This window comes from Trachypithecus francoisi, unplaced genomic scaffold, assembly GCF_009764315.1.
Source record: "Trachypithecus francoisi isolate TF-2019V2 unplaced genomic scaffold, Tfra_2.0 Lachesis_group21, whole genome shotgun sequence".
Taxonomy (NCBI): Eukaryota; Metazoa; Chordata; class Mammalia; order Primates; family Cercopithecidae; genus Trachypithecus; species Trachypithecus francoisi.
In genome coordinates, this window is record NW_022681467.1 from 1,180,064 (window position 1) to 1,203,245 (window position 23,182).

Here is a 23,182-nt window from a genome sequence, read left to right on the forward strand (position 1 = left end):
GGAGGCTCCCGCTCCAGCCAAGGCAGCCTCATGAGTCACCCCAGATAACGCCCAGGATGCAAAGGAACCTCCCAGTCCACTTACAGAATTGTAGAAGGAATACATTGTTGTTTTAAGTCACTAAATTTTGGGGTGGTTTGTAACTCAGTAGTAGGTAACTGATACAACAATTGAGGCTGAAAAATGCATGGTTCTTTCACACTGACCTCTGCCTCTCAGTGCCCCGTACTGGGTGCCTTTCCTCTCTCTGCCCTCCAAGTGTTGAAGTGCCCAGGCGCTCAGCCCTCAAATCCCCCTTTCTCCCCTGCCCCCTAGGAAACAGCAACCAGCTCTCTAATCTCTGACTTTCATATTGACACCTCCCACCTGGACCTTTCCTCCACATCTCAGTCCTGTATTCAAATGTCTCATTCACATCTGAAACATACCAAGTCCTGGGATTCTTCCCCCCAACACGGATCTTCCGTGTCAGTGAATGGAAATGGCATTTTCCTGCTGTTTGGGCTCATACCCTTGTCATCCTAGATTCCTCCCCTTCACACTCCACATGCAGCCTGTCAGCAAATCCTGTGGCTCACCTTCAGAACACCTGCAGCACTAACCTCTTCCCCTATCACCATCCTCTCCTGCCACCATCCCAATCACACCCATCTCTTTTTAGGATTACTCAGTAGGCTTCAAATTGCTTTCACCCTTGCCCCTGACAGCCTAACCAGCAGCAGTGCAATTCCTTTTAAACAAAAGTCAGAGGAACTTGCTCTGGAGCTTAGAGCAATCCAAGGGCTCCCCAGTCTCCTTAAAACAAAGGCCACATCATTCCCTGGCCCACAGGCCATAGCCTTACTACTCAATGTGTGGTCCATGGGCCAGCAGCATCACTTGGACACTTTGCAGAAATGCAGAATGCCAGGCTCCATCTCAGACCTGCTGCCTCAGAATCTGCACCTTAAGCCCCCAGGGGAGCCACATGTGCATTCAAGTTAGAGAAGCGCTGCCCTTCCTGATCCAGCGTCCCCTCTTCCTCTGCTCTCCCTCACTCACTGGGGCTCCAGCACATTGACCTCCTCCTGTCCTTCCCGTCACCAGGCAGGCTTCCACCTCATGACCACCACACGCTGTCCCTTCTGCCTGGAATGCTCCACCCAGACGTCCACAGAGACTCCCCCTCACCTCCTTCAGGTGTCTTCAAACATCCATTCATCCAAGAGCCCTTCCTTCCCTGTCACCTACATAAAGTTATACCTCTGCCCTCATTCCCTAGTCCCAACCCCTGACTTGATTTTTCTCCATGGCTCTTACTTATTAGCTCTGTGTTTATCTTCCCAGTCCTCCTACCAGGAGAGAGCTCTGTGAGAGAAGAGACACCAGCTACGCTGCTTGTGACTGGGCCCGGCACCGACAGCCACTCCGTGGAGAGTGCACGGCGATGGCTCCTTTTTCCCACTACCTTCATTTCTAAAGTCTTCTACAACTGCAATGAAAAAAAAAGTACATAGAACTAACTCTGTTTTAAAATAAATACTACCTCATTCTTTCTGGTTGGATAAGAGGAAGTGATCATTTCAGAACCAAACATGTCAGAACCAACCAGGGGGTGCAGAACTGCACTTCTTGCTTCCTGAGTTACCTAGAGGTGGCCTTGAGACCTTCCTTCTGAGTGTCACAGCCCAGGCCAAGGTCGTCCCCATTGCCTCCCTCCTGGCAGCCAGTCATCAACTCTCACAGAACAAGCACAAGGTTGAACTCCACCCCACTGCACCCACTCCTGGCCCTGCATCCCGGAAGGCCCTCAGAGGTGTTGAGAGGGCAACAGGCTATCAGGGCAGTGCTGGTCACATATTCTCCCCAAGAAGCCCGTGGCCTCAACTTCAGGAGAGCTCACCTTGGAACACTGGATGCTGTCAGGCTGGGGCTGCAGACACATGAAGGGCTTGGGAGGTAGGGTCTTGGGAATCCGGGCTTCGCTTCTGTCTTGAGACTGATGTTTAGGCCAGAAATGCCAGCACAGCTGTGACTACTGACCCTACGACCCACAGCAGTGAATGCTCTTGCCCTCACTGTACATGTGTGAAAATGAGCAGGAGGACAGGAGCTCACCCGAGACCACCAGCTAGCAGGTAGCAGAGCCATAGCCTCCAGAGCATCTTAACTTAACAGGTTTAGGGGAGAGCCCACCAACACCACCTTCGCCATTTGCCTTCATAGCTCCTGCCATGCCCATTACTCCAGAGTCGCAGTGCTCGGGTGCTTGAGAAACAGTCTTGGCTGATAACGGATCCCCACCCATTCCCTGTGCACTCTGTGGTCTCCAAAGAGCTGGTAAAGCCCTCCCTTCCTCTTCTTTCCTCCATCTCTCCCTCTTCCTGTTCTCTTCATTTGTCTCTGTGACCCCACACACACACCTCTTTCCAATGACACTCAGAAGAAACTGTGAACTTCTCCCACGTGCACCACCAAGAGCTGAGGGCTGTCAGTTGGAAAAGGATGGTCCAGTTATGGTCCCTGCAAGCAAGCAGGTCACAATTCAAATTGGGGAGGGACAGACACTGTTCAAACAGCTGAAATGCATAGTAAAACCAAAACACAGAATTTAGAAGAGCATGACAGAGCTCAGAGCAAGTACAGGGCGCAAATGCTGGGAGTCTGGAATTGGCTTCATCACCAGTACACTGAGTTCTTTCTCAACTCTGCATCGGCTACAAAGAAAGATCACCAGATTGGGGAAAAGGGCAAGCAGGTTTTATTCTCAGCCAGGCATGGAGAAGGAGCGAGCGCTTGCTCTAAAGACAGCTTCTTCCAGAGCAGTGGGAAGCTGGGGAATGTTACAGGGTTAGATATGGAGCAGGGGCTATGTCAGCTTGTGTGGGGAGGAACTGCAGACACGCAGGTGCAGATCATGAACATGCTCTTCATACAACACGTGTGCAGAAAGTGGCAGCGATTCTCTTCTGTGAGTGGGGACTTTAGCATTATAATGGCATGCCAATGATCTAAAGGTAGCAGGGGCCACTGGTTCTGTTTTGCTCTGGTTTTGTGCAGGCCTTATCTTCCTCTGGTCATTGGTGAAACGTCCTGAAGTTCCCAGGCCATCCGCAGTTCTTTTAAGCAAGCTTGCCTATAGATAAGGGGATTAGAAAAAAAATTGCATAATAAAAAATAAGGAGCTTTCTCAGCTATATCTCCAGGGCTGCCCTGGTAGCAGCTTCACAAGGTGACAGGGCTCCCTTCCTTCGGGCTCATGTTTCTCAATGTGCCCACGAGTTCCAGGTGATCATGAGGTATGTGGAGTCTGCGCATACATCTGCTTCAGCAGGGGGCTAGAGGATCCCATATGGCTGCAACACACCATAACCTCATGCACTGTGGCACCACGCACCCAGCCCTGCAGATGTGCAGTGTGCCCCCGACCCTGCAGTGTCAACCCAACAACACACAGTGAAGCACAGGACAAGAGAGGGTGGCCACAAGCACAAAAGGGGCTGGGAAGTGAAAGCGCAATCCAGCAACTCTCCAGCATCCTTCCTGGGGCTGCGGGATGCCCGGCCAGGCAGCTATGCTGTGTGATGCTCTGAGGGCGGTGCAGGAGGCAGAACAGTTGGGCTCTGTGGTGGGGCCAGCTCCTGGTCAGCACAAGCAACATGGTAACTCAGTTCCAGCAGCACCAAATCATGGTAACTCTTAATCACTCACCCCAGCCATCCATGAGCATGCAAGGCTGGAGACATTATCCATCCACCCATAGAAAGGACTTCCCCACAAGACCCCTTGCAGCCCTCAGTGGTCAAGGAAGATACCATGAGAATCTTACACCTGGGAGAACCAGTCTCCTAACTGCCAGGTCTGCAGGGCCAAGAGGGGCATAGCAAGACCCCCTACATGCCAATGTCCCCTTCCCCGTTCCCAAGCTGCCTCTCCTGGGGGTCCCCCACTGCCATAGCTATACTGCCTGCTGTCACTCAAGACCAGGTGTCACTTTTAGTGCTACTTGAGAGCCATAAGTCTCTGAGATCACAGGGACATCTTGGGGTCACTCCAAGGGCAAAGCTCTCAGAACTTTGAGCTGTGGCCACCATCCTGCCTCCTGTGTGGATCAAAAATGGCTTCCTCCTTCATGGACCCCCTGAGTGTACAGATAGCACTAGACAGGGAGCCAAGAGAGAGGCCTAGATCCCCTCCTGGCTTCTATCCTCTGTTCTGCCTCCAACCTGCCATGTGGCAAGGCCCCTGACATCTCTAGGCCTCAGTTTTCTCATCTGCAAAATGAACCAGTGATATCCAAATTCTGAATCCTTGAGCTCTAAAATTCCAAGAGGTGTGTGAGTCCCATTAAGGACATGCCAGACTTAATAGCCAGAGTTTCTTCTCCTTTCCTAAAATCACAGCCTCTGCCAGTGTGGGGCCCTCCACAGATTTGCCTAAGGACTACCAGACTCTGGCTCTGGAGAACTCCTGCCTTCCTTCCTTCCGTTCAATGTCTTCTTTGGCTCACAACTGTCCCACCCTCATCAAGGGGGAGCTGTCACTCTGGGCCAGGGACAACCACTGTTTCTTACACTACTTTAGGGCTGGAGCAGAGACATAGCCACCCAAGCCCATGTCTGAGCGATATACACAGGAACACCCTTTGTGATTTTCTTTTCATGTTGGTTCAACTAGGATTAACTTTATCCTGGACTTCAGTGTAAGCAGGCATTGACATTTTGGTAGATTTCCAGTAAGCTAGCTTCTGAGAATGACAGCCAGCTCTGGCTGGGAAGGTTTGGATTTTGACTTGCATAAAACTAAAAATTGAGAGGTGAAGCTAGGAAATATATCCTCAGCTAGAACTCGGCGTTTGCTTTAGTTTGAATTTGAGTGACAACTAGAGTGTGGAGCTTAGAGGAGGAGGCTTATAGTCCAGAGGACAAAAGGGATAGTCCCAAGTTCAACACTGTGCTCGGAGAAACAGACTCCCACACCCAGGCAGAGGCACGGCAGCAGCAGGGTTTCCACTGCACCAGAAAGACCAGGGGCTCCCTGCCCTCATGGCTTTGTCCTGTGGTTTCATTGACCAGCAGAAGCCTGAACCCGTCCCCACACACACGCAGGGCCAGGGGTCCTGCTGTCTGCTGGTGGCCCACCCTGTCCCCTGAGTGATCTTGGAGCCAGATGCACTGCCTGAGCGGTCACGCAGATATTGCCCAGGTGCTTGTTTTGCAGCAATCACCTGGTTCCTTGACCCCTCCATGATAAGAGGCTACAAGGGGGAGAGGGAAACCAGGGAATAGCCTTTGGCTAGATGTGAGCTGTTGGCCCCTTTGCCCCGTCCTGAGAAGGCAAAGGCCACTAAAACTGTCATCGCATCTCTGCCTACGCCCTCAGGAACTTCTTGGGCTTCCCAGCCTCTCAGCTCAAACTCAAGGGTGAAGCTTTATGATGCAATTACAGCTTTGAGCAGAGATCACAGGCAGGGGAGGAATTTGTCTGCAAAGGTGCTGATCGCTAGGGCTGGACATGGCTTTCTCAGGGACCAGTTTCTGTGGGTCCCAAAGAGAGATGAAACATGGCCCCAGCCCTGAAAACATCAGCGGGGACCCAAGAGGATGTGTATCTATTGATGAGGAACTAACAGCATTAGTCAAATTTCTCACCGGGCTGAATGGTGAGAAATTGTAAAGCTGGCCAACACTGCCCCCTGGCGCTGTCACTGATGCTGCTTTCCAGCCTGTCTAAGCAATCTGTCAAGTCTTCCACAGGACAAGCCAACCAGAAGAACTCACGCATTCCTTAAGATCATACCGCCATCAAAGGAAGCCCAGGAGCATTTCCCTAATAATGAGCCCTCTCAGAATAGCCTGTGTCTCCTTAGTAAATGAATCAACACAGATTGACTATGGCCAGGGCAGTGTGATAGTCCTGAGCTAGGGGAATTCCGGATGAGGACATGAGAAATCTCTTCGCCCTGGCAAAGATACCTACTGCATCAAGACGGAGGACGGGGTATGGAAAGTGTATTGATAGATAGATAGATAGATAGATAGATAGATAATAGATTCCTTTAAAGGTCTAATAAATTGGAAAAACGCAAATCCCTTGGTGGAAGAGAAATTCTGAGGAGGAGCCCCTGGCAGGTAGCAGGCAAATAGTTTGGAATTCAAGGCAGAAACTATAACTGACGGATATAGTCAGAAACACCGTTTGTGGTTTTCTTTTCATATTAGTTTAACTAGAATTAACTTTACCCTGGACTTACTGTGCAAGCAGGCATTGATGTTTTGGTAGATTTCCCGTCCAGTAGCTTCTGACAATGGCAGCCAGACCTGGGAAGTGGCTTGAGAGGGCAGCTGGGAGCACTGGGAAGGTGCTCTGGGGAAACTGTCAGGATTTTTGGCTGGGGACCAGGCAGAAGTAGAAGTAAAGTAAAGTAAAGCCATGCAAAAGTTTTTGTCTGGGTGGAGGAATGATATAATGCAGGCTAACTCTACATAGTGGTAGAAACATATGTTTATTTGGTATGTTTAAATTTTATGTATAATTCTTAGACAACTAAAAGGAGTATGTGATTTCCAAACCATTGGTGAAAGAAATGGAACAAAAATTGGTCAGTTTTAAAGAAACAAAATAGGAAAGGGTGGAGTGGGGAAGGAACAAGCAAGGAGGGCAAGTTGGGAAATATAAAATAAGATAAAGAGATATGTCCATACATCATATCAGTAATAACTGAATTAATTAAATTTTCCCATTAAATAGAAATTGTAGCATAGAGTAAAAAAGAAAGAAAATTTAGAAAAGAGGATGCAAGACATGGGGCATGGGATAGACACACATACACACACACCACACACACACGGACACACCACACACACACCACACACACCACACACACACCACACACACATAGAGACACACACCACGCACACACCAAACACACCATACATACACCAGACACACGCACACACCACACATACACCACACACAGACACACCACACACATGCACACCACACACACACGCACACACCACACACAGACACCCATCACACACCACACACACGCACACACCAAATACACCACACACACGCACACACCACACACAACACACACACGTGCGCACATACAAAGACACTACACACACCACACATGCACACACCACACACACACACATGCACGCACACACACTACACAACCACACACATGCACACACCACACACACTACATGCATAGACACCACACGCACACACCACACACACACCACACACACCACACACACACCACACACACATAGAGACACACACCACGCACACACCAAACACACCATACATACACCAGACACACGCACACACCACACATACACCACACACAGACACACCACACACATGCACACCACACACACACGCACACACCACACACAGACACCCATCACACACCACACACACGCACACACCAAATACACCACACACACGCACACACCACACACACACGTGCGCACATACAAAGACACTACACACACCACACATGCACACACCACACACACACACATGCACGCACACACACTACACAACCACACACATGCACACACCACACACACTACATGCATAGACACCACACGCACACACCACACACCACACCATACACACCAGAAACACATCCTCACACTCCCCCACACCACACACACACTACACACGTCATACACACGCACACACACACACAGGCACCACACCACACACACCACACACACACACGTGCGCACATACAAAGACACTACACACACCACACATGCACACACCACACACACACACATGCACGCACACACACTACACAACCACACACATGCACACACCACACACACTACATGCATAGACACCACACGCACACACCACACACCACACCATACACACCAGAAACACATCCTCACACTCCCCCACACCACACACACACTACACACGTCATACACACGCACACACCACACACAGGCACCACACCACACACACACCACACACACACACTACACACGTCATACACACGCACACACCACACACAGGCACCACACCACGCACACACCACACACAGGCACCACACCACACACACACCACACACACGCACACATCACGCACACACCACACACAACCACACAGCATGCACACACACCACACACAAACCTACACAACCACACCGCACACACTCGCACACACACACCACACACACGCACACATCACTAACACACACCACACACTTGCAGACACACACACCACATACATGCACACACAGACACACAACACACACACCCCCCACATACCACATACACACAGCACACACACACAACACAACACACACACGTGGTCACAAATACCACATGCACCTGCACACACCACTAACACACACATGCACAAACACCACACACAGATTACACATACCACACACACACTTCACACACACCACACATGCACTCACACATACCACACATGCGACCGCACACACATACAACACACAAATATGCACACACCACACACTCCCACACAACTACACCATATGCACACAAACCACACACAGGCACACACCCACACACACCACCACACATACGCACGTGCACACACAACACGCACGTACACAGCAAACACACACCACACACGGGCATGCTCACACACACACGTGCTCACATACACCACACACACACTTGTGAGCAAACATGTGCACACACACGCACGCACTCACACACATTACATATGCCCACGTGCACACCACACACACGTGTGCACACACACTACACCACACACACACTAAACACACGCACACACCACACATATACCACACGCACACACCACACGCACGCACACCACACACATGCACATGCGCGCGCACACAAAGATACGAACATTTGGAGTTTTAGAAGGAGAGAATGGGGAGAGGAAATATTCAATGAATTAAAAGCTGCAACACTTCTAGAATTAATGAAAGACAATACTCGGACTCAGGAAGTACACAAATTCCAGTTGACCTAAATAAAAATGAAAGCAGCACCTCAACACATGATTGCGAAACTGTCACAAACCAAAGATAAGCAGCAAGTCTTTAAAAAGTCAGAGAGTGAAGACAGATTACCTACAAAGGAATGGTGTTTAGACTGACAGCTGACAGCTGAGTAAAATCTTTAAGGTATTTCAGGAAAATAATTGTCAACTTTGAATAGCGAAATCATCTTTCAAAAACAAGCACAAAATACGTTTTCAGACAAACAAAAACTAATAGGCTTTTCACCCTATTACTTCAGGATTACTTCCAGAAGAAGAAAAATTATCCCCCAAATGAGGATAATAAGGGTGGTGTGCCTGCAATGGAAGGACAGTGAGCAAGGAAATTGTTACACTTGTGGGTAAATCTAAAGAAACATTAGTGATATGAAATTATAGCAATAACGCCTGCATCATGGAGTTAAGAAAAAAACAAGGTAAAAGAAAAGTCCTGAACAAGAGTGTAGAAAGTAATTAAGAAATCAAAAGTAGCATCCTATAATTCCTCGAATGTTCAGGACAGTTTTACATTTACATCAATATGCATGTCAAATTTTCTAGATTAACCACAAATAGAAGCAGAATATATACCTTCTAATCTAGTAGAGGGGGACAAGAGGCAAGAAAACTGAGCAGTTTAAAAAATGAAAAAAAAGGAGAGATAGACTTAAAAGAAAGGGTAAAAAACATTTGCAAATACAAGAAATAAATTTGTTAAAATAAAATTTAAATATCAACAATTATAATTGATATAAATGGAGTAAATTCTCTAGTTAAAGAAAAGATTTTTGGAACGGATTTTCAAAATCTCAAGTATATACTCCTCAAGAGACAAACCTAAACCTAAAACATATTTAGAAATGTTGATAGTAAAAGTATAGAAAATGTTTACCAAATAAATATGAATTAAATATCAGACAAAATGCACAGTAAGACAAAATGCAAGAAAGTTAAAAGGGGAAACTTTGTATGATAAATGTTCACCAGGAAGATCTAGAAGTTCTTAACTTACAGACACCTAATAATACAACTCCAAAAATATGAGCAAAGATTGATGGAAATACAAAGGGAAACTGAAAAATTGATCGTCATAGTATTTTCAGGCCATGTATAAGAAATCCTGAAATCATTTTTTTAATTGGGGCAGTAACTGTATATCATCTAAATCCACAAAAGTGGCTATTTCACTGGATTCAAACTTTGTTTACAAAACGGAACTAGGTAAAACGAGTTTGTGTGTACAGATGGAACTTTAGGTCACAATAGTTCTTTCAGATTCTGTGATGCATTCAGTCATGGCTGGGGTTGTTGGCCCTGGCATCCTGTCCCACTCCTGCTCCCAGTCTTGTGGGCCTGTGGGCAGGTGCCTTGACTTGGGAGAGGATGCAGGACTGAGGAGTGGGAGAGGGGATGGGCAGAATGCCCAGCAAGTATTCCTTCTCCAGTCTGTAACGCCAAGGGCAACCAGGGCTGGGTGCCACCAGGATCTTCATGTTGCTGCATAGAATGACTTCAGAGGTCTCCATCACAAAGGCAAAAGAGGAGAATTAATCACAAGAACTCCCCTGACTGGTCACGGGCTGCCTTGTGTGTGCTATGGACTTCTTCTAGGAAGCCCTTCAGGGTCCACAGGTGGAAGTACCAAGCAGGGGTACCTAAGACGTCCACATCTCAAAGTCAGAGAAGCCCCAGGGCAGTGTTAAAAGAAAAATCTTAGGCAAACTAAATGTAACAGAGTTTAATTGAGTAAAGGTTGATTTGTGAATTGGGCAGCCCTGAACCGGAATAGGTTCAGAGAGACACCAGTGCTGCCACATGGCCAAAGAAGATTCACGAACAGAAAAAGGAAAGTCACACACAGAAAATGGAAGTGAGGTACAGAAACAGTTAGACTGGTTACAGCTTGATGTTGTCTTATTTGAACATGGTTTGAACAGTTGGCCCACTGTGATTGGCCAAAACTCAGTGATTAGCACGAGAGTAGGTTACAGCCTGTTTACACATCCAGTTAGGTTATAGTTTACTATGTACAAAGAAACCTGTTGGCCAGACTTAAATATGTAAGGAGGCAGCTTTAGACTAAACTGAATTTAACAGCAGGAAGCAAGACCAGTTGCTGTGGCAATGGCCGGAGTAAGAGATATTTGAGGAGATGTGATCCGGGGCAGAGAAGTGTACCATGCAGGAATTTCTTGCAAGACTCATTGCATTACTTGGGAAAAGGAATGCCGCCCCCCAACCCCCTGCACACACACACTCCTGTGCAATATTGGGCTTCACCTTGGTCATTGTTATGGAATCCCTGGCCCTCCAAGGGCTCTCTAATGGGACAGTGAAGGAGATCCCAGAATCTCCTCCGCTTTCCAGTTTAGTTACTGCACAAAATTGACTGTGTTAAAGAGGGAAATAGAAAAGAGGCAACCTGGCTTTTCAAAGAACAAAACATTTCAGTTCTGCAGGAGGAATGAGTTTAAGTTCTGTATACACAGTGACTATAGTTACTAACAATGTATTAGGTACTCGAAATCACTAAAGGGGTACATTTTAAGTGTTCACACCACCAAAAAAAAAAAAATTATGTGAGGTAATGCTATGTTAATTACCTGGATTTAATCCTTCCACAATGTATACACATTCCAAAACATTATGTCTTACACCATAAATATATACAATTTTAACTTATCTATTAAAATGTAAGTCTTATAAAGAAAGAATGAAAAGGAGGAAGTACTCCTTTTTAGTAGGCAATCTTCAACAGAAGAAAGTGAATAAAAGTCCTAAAATGTCAGTATGAGACAACAGATTCTGCAATGACAGGAAGGGTGGGTAACAGACAATTATGTGAACAAACACATTTCAAAGCCCGGGTTGAGATCAGGGGTCAAAGAGGAGACGACCACGGCTGGTGACTTAGAGGGTCAGTAAGAGGGACCAGGGCAGAAAAGCACAGAAACTCCTCCGCTTAAAATTTCAGGCTGTGAACTCACATGGGTGCCGAGCTGAGCGCCCAGGCAGGCACAGGTCAGCCACACTGGCCGAAGGGGATGCCCGTGTGTCACTCATGATGGAAAGAGAGGAAAAGGGCAGCCAGCCTGGGGTGAACTCTTAAGAGTTGGAAGTAGCTGGGGCAGTGGTTCACGCTGTAATCCTAGCAACACAGGAGACTGAAGTGGGAGGATCACTTGAGCCCAGGAGGTAGAGGTTGCGGTGAGCTATGATCGTGCCACTGCACTCCAGCCTGGAGACAGAGTAAGACCCTCCCCTAACCCTCAGTGTCTTTTTTTTTTTTTCTTCAAGGCATTTTGGGTTGAGGACGTCCAGAAAAGTCAGAACAATGCCCTAGTATGGACATTTCCCTTTCAGCAGATAATCTTGCGTAGAAGCAGTTCCGAGTGATAGACAAAGCCTCTTAAATAAGGAGGGGCGTTTCTGTAAGAGCAGTTTTCTGCACCTGTCACTTGGACCTAGCTGTCATGACTGCAGGTTTATTCTCATCAGCTGGTAACAAATACAGGAAAGCACACACTGAACTTGGAAGACCAAAGCTTTCAACTCCCAGGTTGTTGAATTCCTTGCACATCAGGGTGCCCTGCAGGGGGCAAGTCTGGTAGCAGTGATCATCCAGGATGACACAGGAAAATCGGTATGCTTCCTGAGGCAGAACAATGCTACCGGAGCATTTCTCCAGAGGGGCAGACTTTAGCAGCATTACAGGGTTCAGCTGAAGGTCATCAGGCACCACAGCAGGGTTTGGGGAGCCTGTGTGCCTCCTGCAAAGTCCAGTGAACAGGAGCCTCCAGGAGCAGAATTTTGCACTGGAAAACAGAGAGTATTTCTCAACAACTTTTGTATATATGTAGGTAGAAAGAGGAGAAGGTGGGGCTGAGAGAGAACAAGAGACTGTGGCTTGCTGAACCTAGCTGAAACAGATGCATACAATTGTGAGCTTAAAATGATTGTTTTAAGCCACAGTTTGGGGATAATTGAAGGATCTTCTAAATCAAAACATCTGAAAGCTTTATAGTTTTGCCTTTCATACACCAAACATATATACCATGTCTTTAATCCACTTGGAAGTGTTTTCCTGTAAGGTGTGAAGTACAAGTCCAATCGTATGTTTTCCCATATGGACAAACAGTTGTCCCAGTAACTTACCAAAAAGCCAGCCCTCCCCGGGTGTCAGCCACACCAGCTTTGTGTCCACACTGTGTGTGCTGCCTGCTCCTTTTCCTGATGCATGGGTCCATTCTTCCCTCTGAGCCAATACTATCCCGCTGTGATGATCACAGTCTTATCAAAGCACTGGCCTGGGACAGACTCAGCCATCACCTCATTCTTTAAGGGTGTTTTCCCGATCCTTGGCTCTGAGTTTCTCATCCATTTGACAATCGGCTTAGCAGGTTCATTTCATTTCTCTGCAGCCCAATGTCTCATCCTCTGAGAATGCAAAGAGATAATGAATTTAAACATGATTCATTGACTACAGAAAACAATTTCTGCTTTCCTATATTGTTTATATATGATTAAACCTAAGGAAAAAGCATTCGTTGTTATATCTTGTTCTTCTGTCATTTCTGAAAATATCACCTTAATTCATGAATGTCCTCAAGTCCTGAGCTGCTTCCTCCTGCTGCTACAGAGACAGGAGTGTTAGGAATGTTTCCAAATTTGCCTTACTAAAACTGTAATTTTTTGAAATCTCCTTTTAGATTTTAACAGCTGCATTTCAGCTGGCAAACAGTTTTGAAAACTGGAAACAATTCAGTCCTACTGTCAGTCTGTGGCCAGATTCCAATCTGACGTGCTGTGGGATTTGAGTGAGGGTTGACAGGACCAAGTGTAAAATCCTGCTGGCCTCTTCATCCTCAGGCTGGGACTGTGAGAACCATGCAGGAGTCACTGGCAAGATGTGAACTCTTTATCCTGAAAAACTTTCACATGATATTTTAAAAGCATTTTTGTCTCATGTGAATTTAACCCTATATTGAGAAAGTGGTGTTAATATTTTAATAATGTTAATAATAAAAATTATTTTATTTTTACATACTAATTTTACAAAACTTAGAACATATTTAAAAATTCAAAGTATCCATTTGTCCATGATCTGAAAAATTTTATGAATATTTTAAAGAATTTTCATCTATTTTTTCATCTTTATGCACACGTTTCTTGTTTTCTCTCTTAATATCACACACACACTACTTTATCTCCTGTGTAGGGATGACCTATTGGTTGGTTGGTCAGCAGTCATACCCCTTTCTTTCTTCTCTGTTGAAAGGGGCCAAATTATATTAGTTAATGGGCAAAAGAGCAGGGACTGGCCACAACCCAGCCCCAGAGGTGAATTTTGATTGGACTAAACCAAACAAGGAATTCTGCCCACCTGGCTGGTGATGACTGGCTTAGGCCCCAGTGTGACATGCAGTGCTGACCGCTGAGGAGTGAGAGGTGGGTCTGCTTGCCGGTGGGGGTTTACTTCTTGATGAAGTGTGGCCGTAAGTGGTCTCCACTGTGATGTCTGGACTTCAGGAGCCTCCAGTGACCTTGCAGGGACATGCTTGAGTCCTGGATTCCTGATGATGTTGCTGAGCGGCTCAAAGTCCTTATCTCCAGACTCTAGTCACACAAGACAGTGGTGGTCCTCTGTGGAGCGTGGCCAGTTGAGCTCCTGGTCCTTGCACAGCCAGAGAGAGAGAGCAGCCCAATGACACACCGGGCCCTGCTCTTAGAGTGACGTTTTGCTGTGTTCCTAGAGTTCTTCTTGAGTTGTTGTTGCAGACCATTCCAACAAGCTAATATTCCATGATTTCTTTTGTTGGTCCCATATTGTCAAATAATGATAATGATAACAAACTGTCTCACTTGATTTTTGACATTAATAGAAATGCCAATAATTACAGTAATAATAAATATTTAATTTTCTTCTTCCTCAGTTACACCAGAAACTGAGCCAAGTACATTACTCATGTCATCTCATTTAATCTTCAGAAAAACGAGTGTTCTGCTATTATCCCCATTTGACAGTTGAAAACCCGAGAGATCAGAAAGGTAGTGTAATTCATCCAAGGTCACATGGCTAGAGGTGGCAAAGTCGCCTCAAAGACTATGCTCTTACATTATATGTGTATATATACACACGTGTAAGTATGTATACATTATAAAATATTAACCTACCATATTGAAGAGCGTTCCTTATGTTAAGAAAGCATCCTTCCATTTTTACTTTAGTGCTCCTAGCCCCTTTGTCTTGTGCCACTTCCTATTTTCCCCTTTTCCTTTGTAACAGTAGATAGAGATTTGTCCACTACTTGTATATTTTGTATGCAGAACCAGTTGTTAAGGTTATTTATTTCATTTTCATTCTGCTTTACATATTTGTTTATTTCTATCTTTGTTCTTTTATTTAGGGATTTTTTTTACTCAGCAACATTTTGTCAGCATCATTTCACATTAATAAATATGCCTTACTGTTACAATTTTAGTGGCTGCCCATATTGTCTAAGTGTGGTGTATATAAGTTGCACAGCTTACTGGTTCCCTCTCCCAAACTCAATCCTGGATGAGCTAAGGAAGAGGGATGGAAGCAACAACCAAGGAGTAAACATGAGGAAATGTGTTGAGAACCCTCTGGGAGGCAGAACCTGTGTGGCCCCAGAGCCCGGAGCCAGGGCTGCTGTCTCTAAACAGGAAAGACAGAAGAAATTCCAGAGTTCATGCCAACTGCTCATTATGGATGCAGTCTCGGGCCTCAGTTATGATCTCTATTAGCGATAATTAATATAAGAACATAGGGCTCATCATTTTCTGTTGCTACAGAAAGGAATTGGTAATGTTTAATTTTCCCAAGAGTATGGAACTAGCATAGGATGAGAAAAATTGGCCAAAGGGAGAGAGCTTCTGTTTTCTTACCTGCAGAGATGGGACCACCAAGCCTAGCCTGACAGATCACTGTGCCAGTTCCCAGAGAAAGCCCTCACAATGAGCAGCTCCACACTTTCCTTGCACTGCCCTTCCTTCTTCACGAAGCACCACATTTTCCCATCAACTAGAAGGTATCTCTCTGGACTCTGAACTCCAAAGAGTGAGTCAGACACAGCTGCTGCCCCAGAGGAGTTGACAAAGCAACACATGGTAAGAGCTGCAGCCTGAAGAATAAATAAAATGTGTCACGTGTCCCCAGATTGAGAAGGGGTGAAGGGAGAGCCTGGCTGGGATCAGAGATAGTGGAGATGTGCACATGTGTAATAGAGGGAGTGCCTTGAGAAGCAAACACACCACAAAATGTTTATTTTAAAATAATAAAGAAATGGCAAAGGAAATGCAGGAAAGGAAACATTTACAAAATCCAAGTCACTAAAGTGCTTTCAATCAAAAATTGTAAAAGACTAAAAGCCTGGTCTGACCTAAAAACACTGTTTCCAGCTATCCAACTATTGTTTAAATGTGATCCCATGCTATTTTTGAAGGAAATGCAGAAACGCCCAGAGTATGGCTTTCTTTGAGTTCCAATATAAATAGCCTATCAAGTGACACTCAGGAAAACATAAATTACTCCGTAACAAGAAAATTGAACTATCCAAGGCCAAGCTCAAGGTAAAGACAATATAATTCATTCACGTGTCTGTATGAAGTCTTCACTATAAAGATATCAGATTCTTCTGGAGATTAAAGAATTTTATATTTCCTAATTGAGAAAGAGGACATCAGACCTAACCTGTTCATCTGCATAGCACATTGAACCATACATCTCAAATGATGCCCAGCAGTGAAATCATTTTTGAACTTCGGGTCCTTCCTGCTTAAGCTACAAAAGAGAATCCAAAGTTTTGCACCAAATTAACTGGTTAAAGTGCCATTAAGGAACCGTTTCCATTCTAGAATGAAATAGAATTTTCCTAGGTCACTCATCTGTCCTCTTAAAGCAAGTGGCATTGCATTTTATCTTGACAGTGTCAGAAGAAAATCAAACTGAGCGTATATGTCTTGGACCATTTTTGTCTTTTTGGAAAATGCCAGTGAGGAACATGCACATTTTCAGCCTTTGACGGTGGGACCTGTGGGTCTCATACGGCTCCCACCTTCCCTGGCTGGGGCCCTTCTGGTGCCATGGAGTTGGAGCCTCCTTCAGCGCCAGCCCCAGGGTGCACTTTCTTGGTCTCCTGCCGGGCAGAGCTGGAGAGGTCGATAGCCACATCTTCCAAGCCATGCTCAGGGCTCACTTTATCCGAGCATCTCTGTGGTCCTGACTCACTCTGGCTAGAACCTTCTTTGAAGTGGTCAGAGCCCCAGAGTCCTGCCAACTTATCTTCACTTCCTGGCTTCCTTATCATCCCCATGGATTTTTTATGCATCCCTTGCAAAAAAAAAAAAAAAAAGGGAAAAAATAAAAATATAAATTTAAATTCAGCAATGAAGTAAATGTCCTTCTTATTGTTCTCTAAATCCCACTAGAATTGTCCTTGTCAGTGCCTATCTCTGGGGCCTACAGGAAAAGCAGGTAGGTAACTCCCACCTTAGGGGTTTAAAGCAGGTGTCTGACCCCGGGTCACATCCAGCAAAGGTGTTTTGGATGACAGTAATTGGCATTGGCCCACTTTCCCCAAGGCTGCGGTCTCATGGATGCCAGTAAGCCACCTCCCCACCTGCTTGTGTAATTTCAGATGAGCCAGCTTGGGTCACTGCCCACAATGCTCCCTCTATTGTTTCAGTCCTTGAGAGCAAAGTCGAGACATATCTATGATTGGAACCTCCAGTGCCCAGGATAGGGCTGCTTGGTAGCTGTTCAAAAACTGTTCGCTGAGCGAAAAACTTCCTCCATCTAAACCTAAAATGCCACCATGATCCTCCTAACTAATCCCCCCATGCCCGGAGGTACTCATCTGTGACTCATTCCCACAATCTGCGATCCCTGCCTGCTGGTTTCTGGCGACAGCAAACAGGGCAACAAGGGTGGAGCATCCTGAGAGTGCCCAACAGCGAAGTTTGGACCTCAGCAGCGGAGACTGTTTAAACACCAAAAATCCAAGGGACAGAAAAGCCACTCGACAGGTTGTTCATGGCAGAACCAAGCCCAGGGCCAGCTCTCCTGACTCAGATGGAGGGGCTCACTGTCTCCACGGGTCTCTGCTCAGCACCGCCCTGTTTCCTATTACCAAGTTCCCTAAATTGCACAGTTTCTACAAATTCTAACAGCATTCAACACTTGGGAAACATATTTCACATAATGCAATGATGTCATTTCACCCTTAAATCCCAAATTATTTAGCATGCATAGCCCGGTGAGACTTCCACACAGCCTAGACAATCTCTGTGAAAAATGAGGCAACCGTCCAGATGCTGCAAGCTTTGTTATTAATTAAAAATAATAAGAACGGTTCTGGACCTGAATCTCAGTAAACTGACGTTGCTTTGCTTTGGAAATGGCTGCCTCGGTGGGGACCCCCGGGGATTCCCCCACCTCCTACAACACCTCTAGCAGTGCGCTCCCGGGGGCCCTTCCTTACCCAGGAGCCAGGGCGCGCAGGAGCCCAGCAGGCCACCCTCGGCGGAGTTGAGCACGGAGTCGGGCAGCGGGATGCAGTGGCGCACCATGGCCCCGTACAGCCCGTACTCTGCCATCACGCTGCTGCCGCCCCAGCGCTTCTCCCGCTTGCGCCACTTGGCCCTGCGGTTTTGAAACCAGACCTGGTTGGAGGCAGGAGAAGCAGAGAGCACACAGAAGAGACAGTGAAGAGAGGCGCCTGGAGGAGCGAAGGCGGCGTCCCTGGGCTCGGAGCTTCTCTCCCGAGCACGATTCCATGCTATTTCTGAAGGAAATAGCTCCCGAGGGCCAATCAGCCGCCCCCAGGGAGCGCGCCCAGGAGTCCCCAGCGGCGCCCACGTGCGGTCCGGACTCACGGGCATTCAGCGCGGTAGGGACACGCGTGACCAAGTCCACTGAAGTTTCCATAGAGTCAGGAATGAAAAAAACTAAATAATCAAACTCCCTTTTCCCACATTGTGTCAAGATGTCAACTACAGTGTTTCCTGCTTTTTCTCATTGATTGGAAAGAGTTCACTGGGGCAATGGCTCCTTCCAAGCTTAGGCTCTTGGGATGCTGGTGATATTTCTCATTAAAAACATTATGTTAATAAAAGACTATTATGAAATCTGGTGTAGCTGTTAAAAAATAGTTAGTGACATATATTCTGACAAAACCAAGAGCAAAATTCTGTGTATGCATGTCAGCGTGTGTACATATGCAGGTAGATATGTATATGCACATACATATTCAGGGGCAGATAATACACTCCTCAAAGTGGAGAAAGGTCTTCTCAGGCATTTATGTTGATTTCTTTCAGGGTTTGAGATGGAGAGGCAGTATTTTTTTTTTTTCATTGACGTATCTTTATATAGTTTCCAGTTGCAGCACACACTATCATGTGATTTTAAAGAATGATTTGATACTAAATAGTAATAAAATGAAAAAAGGCATGAGGGTCACAGGGACATGCTCTTGTGGTGCCTTCAGCTAAGGGAGTTTCTGTGCAAAGGGAGAGTGTTGGCTGTAGAGAAGGGACTGCTGATTGGCTCACTGAATGTGGGAATGACACGTTCTCTGTGGTGTCTTTGGAAAGAAGAAAAGGGACCCCAGACACCTGTATCCGGTCTTCAGGGAGCTCAGTTTTCATAGCCAGCATTTCTCGGGCATACACATCAGGGTAGTGGGCCTCGCTGAACGCCTTCTCCAGCTCTTCCAGCTGGTGAGCAGTGAAAACTGTCCTGCAAGGACCCCAAAATACACACGTGGGCACGTGTCCCTTGGGGACAGCAACCTCCCTGGCCTTAAGGACCACCGTGCCTACTTCCCCTGCTGTTCACACCCTAGAAGCCATCTCATGATAATGGAACACCCCACCTCTGAATGATTAGCTGATGTAAAGTCCAGAAATTTCATTCAAACAAAAACAGTTCTTTAGCTCTTTCTTAACGAATTCCATCAGCTCATTCTGACAAAATCCATTTGACAGGCCCACAAAATTGTCTTTAAAATACTGCCAAAAAAAAAATGCTAGCAAGATTGTAGCATTTTCCCAGCCTCCTAGGAATAGCAGAATTATCTTCCCAAATGGCTTCTGTGCCCTTCCTACTGCCAACCACTGGGCCTGCCATCATGCAGGTTCATAAATTCTCAGATGCAGGTGCCATAAACCTTGGGCTGTGTCCCGAGGAAAGGCAGGCAGAGGGGACTGCCTGGCCCTGTACCTGTGCCGCCGCTTCTTCCTCTTGCCCAGGGTGGGGGACGCCTTTAGGTCATTCCTGTCTTCAGACAGGCTGTCCTCATCTGCTGGCACAAAAAGAAGAAGAGGACTTTAAAGGTGATCATATTCTCCCCTCTATTTCCTGGATTTTAATGTGAGGATTGAAGTTATGAACCTCTTGGGTATTTGAGTAGTTAACAATATGAACTAGCATTTTTAGTGCCTCCTAGATCCCAGTTCTGTGCTTAACACTGTCCCTACATTATCTCAAGTATTCTTAATATAATAGTAAAACACCAAAATGGCTGCTATCATTATCATCCTATTTTTACAGATGAGGAAACTGAGGCACAGAATGGTTAAGTAATTTGCCCAAGATCACACAGTTAGTAAATGGTGAAGTTGAGAATTCAAATCCCAGATTATCTGAAGCCAAAACTACTCGGTCACTGATTGCACCTTCTATCCCCACACTGCTTCCAAACACACCCACCCTTCTGCCCCCAGCCTCATCATCTTAACCTCTACACCAACATTTCCCAAAGGAAGTCTGGGGCTTGTGACATCAGAATGCTTGTCAGAACTGCACCCCTTCCCTAATGCACCAAATCAGAATCTCTGGAGGTGGGGTCTAGGAGGCTCATTCTTGACAAGTGTGCTCAGATGATTTGTAGTTGCCCTTGAAAATTCAAGAACCATTCCACTGTGCTTTACCTTTTTATACTCATTATATCAAAAAGTCTAGATGGAAAAGAAGGTTAGAACTATTGTGAGATTCGTTGCTAGAAAGTATAATTGCCTCAAAATATTTTTAAAATGAATAAAGGCAAAAATAACTAAATAATACTAGTTTTACTCATCCATCAATTAGTTCACTAGAAACCTGACTTGGAATAAAACATTCTGTATTGGACTGTCCAACCTGATGAGACATGAGACACATAAGGTTATCGAGCATATGAAATGTGGCCAGTCAGATCAAGACATGTTATAAACATAAATCACTCAGTGGAGTTAGAAGACTTAGTGCTCCTAAAAAGTAAAATATTTTTGTATTGATTACATGTAAAATGATAATATTTGTGATCATTGTTGGGTTAAAATATAGTATTTAGATTCATTTCACTTTTAACGTGACTGTGAGAAATTTCCATCAAACATGTAATCACATTGCATTTCTCTTAGACAGCTCTGCTCCAGACTTTCAGAAATGCCAGCAGAGTAGGATTTAGCTGCCTTTGGTTTTGTAAGAAAGAACCCATCCCATGAAGACAGTTTTTGCATTTTTAGTGACAATAATAGGGAGTTTCATTTTATCTTACATAGAGGCTCATCTTACATAGAGGCTCATTCCTTTTAGAGTGGAGCGAAAATGTGCCTGCCTGTTGATCTGACATGCTTCCTTTTAGTATCAGAGACCTAATGTATTCTTTTTGCCTTGGCTGCCTGGATGCTCAGCTCCAGGTTCTACCACGTACCTTCGCTAGTCCACCCTTTCTTGTATAATTCTTTCTTTTCTCTCCCACACCCAAAACCACTCGCTTTCTTAGCCCTTGGCCTTCATAGAATTTCATTGCTTCCTTCTCTTTCCCCGCGACCCGCCAGAATTTCTTTGGCGAAATGGGTAGGCCAGGAACACATCTCTAGGCGTAACTACAATGAATCCTCGAGGTTGCTTGTTTCTCCTGCACGGGGGACTGCGTGGACGCCGCGCGGGTAGAGGAGCGCGGTACCCGGGACTCTCTTTTCAGCACCCCGATGGGCGGACAGTTCCAGGGCTCGAGGCCCAGTGCTCTTCAAGGACCTTCAATCATTCGATCATTGATATTTCTGCCCGCGTTTCCACCTGGTACCTTGTTCGGTGCTGCTGGTGAACAACAAAGGTCCGGGCCTTCCCGACCCACACCGCTGCCAGAGGCCGAGACTGGCGCCTGGCGCTGGGGAGAAAAAAAGCCCTCTGGAGATGGTTGTTGGGGTGCCAAGACCCCAGGGTCTCATCAAAAGGTTCCACCTGGAACCAGGTGGTGGCGATCCCACATAGCTAACGGAACAGCACCCCGGATGAGAGGCAGGGATTTGGGATGCAGCAAGGGGCAAGCGGCGCAGTTGCGCGAATGCCCCTCCAGCGAAGCGGCCTCCCTCTGGGCTCCCGCTTAGATCTGGGCCGCTGGGGCCAGGGGCGCGGTGGGGCTATGGTCTGTGACCCCTGCGCGGTTCAGAGCCTAGGGGACCGGGGTAGGAGCGTAAAGTGCGGGCCTGATTACCGGACTTCGAGACGCTCTCGCTGCGCTTCTGGCGGCCGAGCGCAGGCGGCTGACGGCTGGGGGCCTGCGGAGCAGCGGGCTCGGGGCCCCTGGGCGGCAGGAACGGCACGTCCGCTAGGAGCAGGCAGGGCGCTCGAGCGGCCGTCGGCGGCTGCGTGCCGAAGCCGCAGAGGAGGCCGAGTCCCAGCGGAAGGGCCCCATGCGCGAGGCTGGAGCGGTCAAGCCCCGGGCCCAGGCACGGCGCTGCCGCCGGACCCTCACAGCCTGATCCCGGGCCGGCGGGCGCCGGCAGCTCGGCCTCCAAGCCCAGCAGGTCCGTGATGGCGAAGCCCCGGGGGCGCGAGCCCCTGGGGGAAACGCCAGGCACCAGCGCCCTGCTGTTAGTGCGCCCGTCGGACAGCGCGTCCCGGCCGGTCATGGTTCTTTAGCAAGCAAGGCACGAGCCTCTCTGGATCCGGTTTGCGGAGGACCCAGCTTACACGAAGCTTTATAGGATTGGGCTGTCGGTCTGGCGCGGGAGGCCTGAAGGGCTCCAATCAGCTGGGCGCCGGCGCGTCGCCGTTCCGGAACCCGCGAGATGGGGACGCCACCAGTTCCCCTCCCCTTAGTTACCGCCCTTCCAGCTGCAGTCCCCTCAGTCACCTCCTTCTCCTCTCTTCTTTCCAGCCCACCCCACCCCACCCCATTCTAGG

At 47.0% G+C, this 23,182-nt stretch overlaps 1 protein-coding gene across 6 annotated transcripts; it reads right to left on the bottom strand.

Moving 5' to 3' along the window:
* Positions 1-11,667: 11,667 nt before the first annotated feature.
* On the bottom strand, positions 11,668-23,182 carry VSX1 (visual system homeobox 1). Of its 6 annotated transcripts, XR_004431073.1 has the most exons (6): positions 22,491-22,953; positions 20,231-20,309; positions 19,624-19,747; positions 18,489-18,669; positions 13,315-13,422; positions 11,668-12,800 (listed from the first exon to the last, which is right to left on the bottom strand). XR_004431073.1 is itself a non-coding variant. In XM_033185399.1 (5 exons), exons 1-5 carry the CDS (start codon positions 22,906-22,908, stop codon positions 12,703-12,705), a joined length of 900 nt encoding a protein of 299 aa, XP_033041290.1. In that variant the 5' UTR covers positions 22,909-22,953; the 3' UTR covers positions 11,668-12,702. The 6 variants fall into 6 exon arrangements, 3 of the variants coding, with proteins under 3 accessions (XP_033041290.1, XP_033041291.1, XP_033041288.1); XR_004431075.1 differs by lacking the exon at positions 18,489-18,669; XM_033185399.1 differs by lacking the exon at positions 13,315-13,422.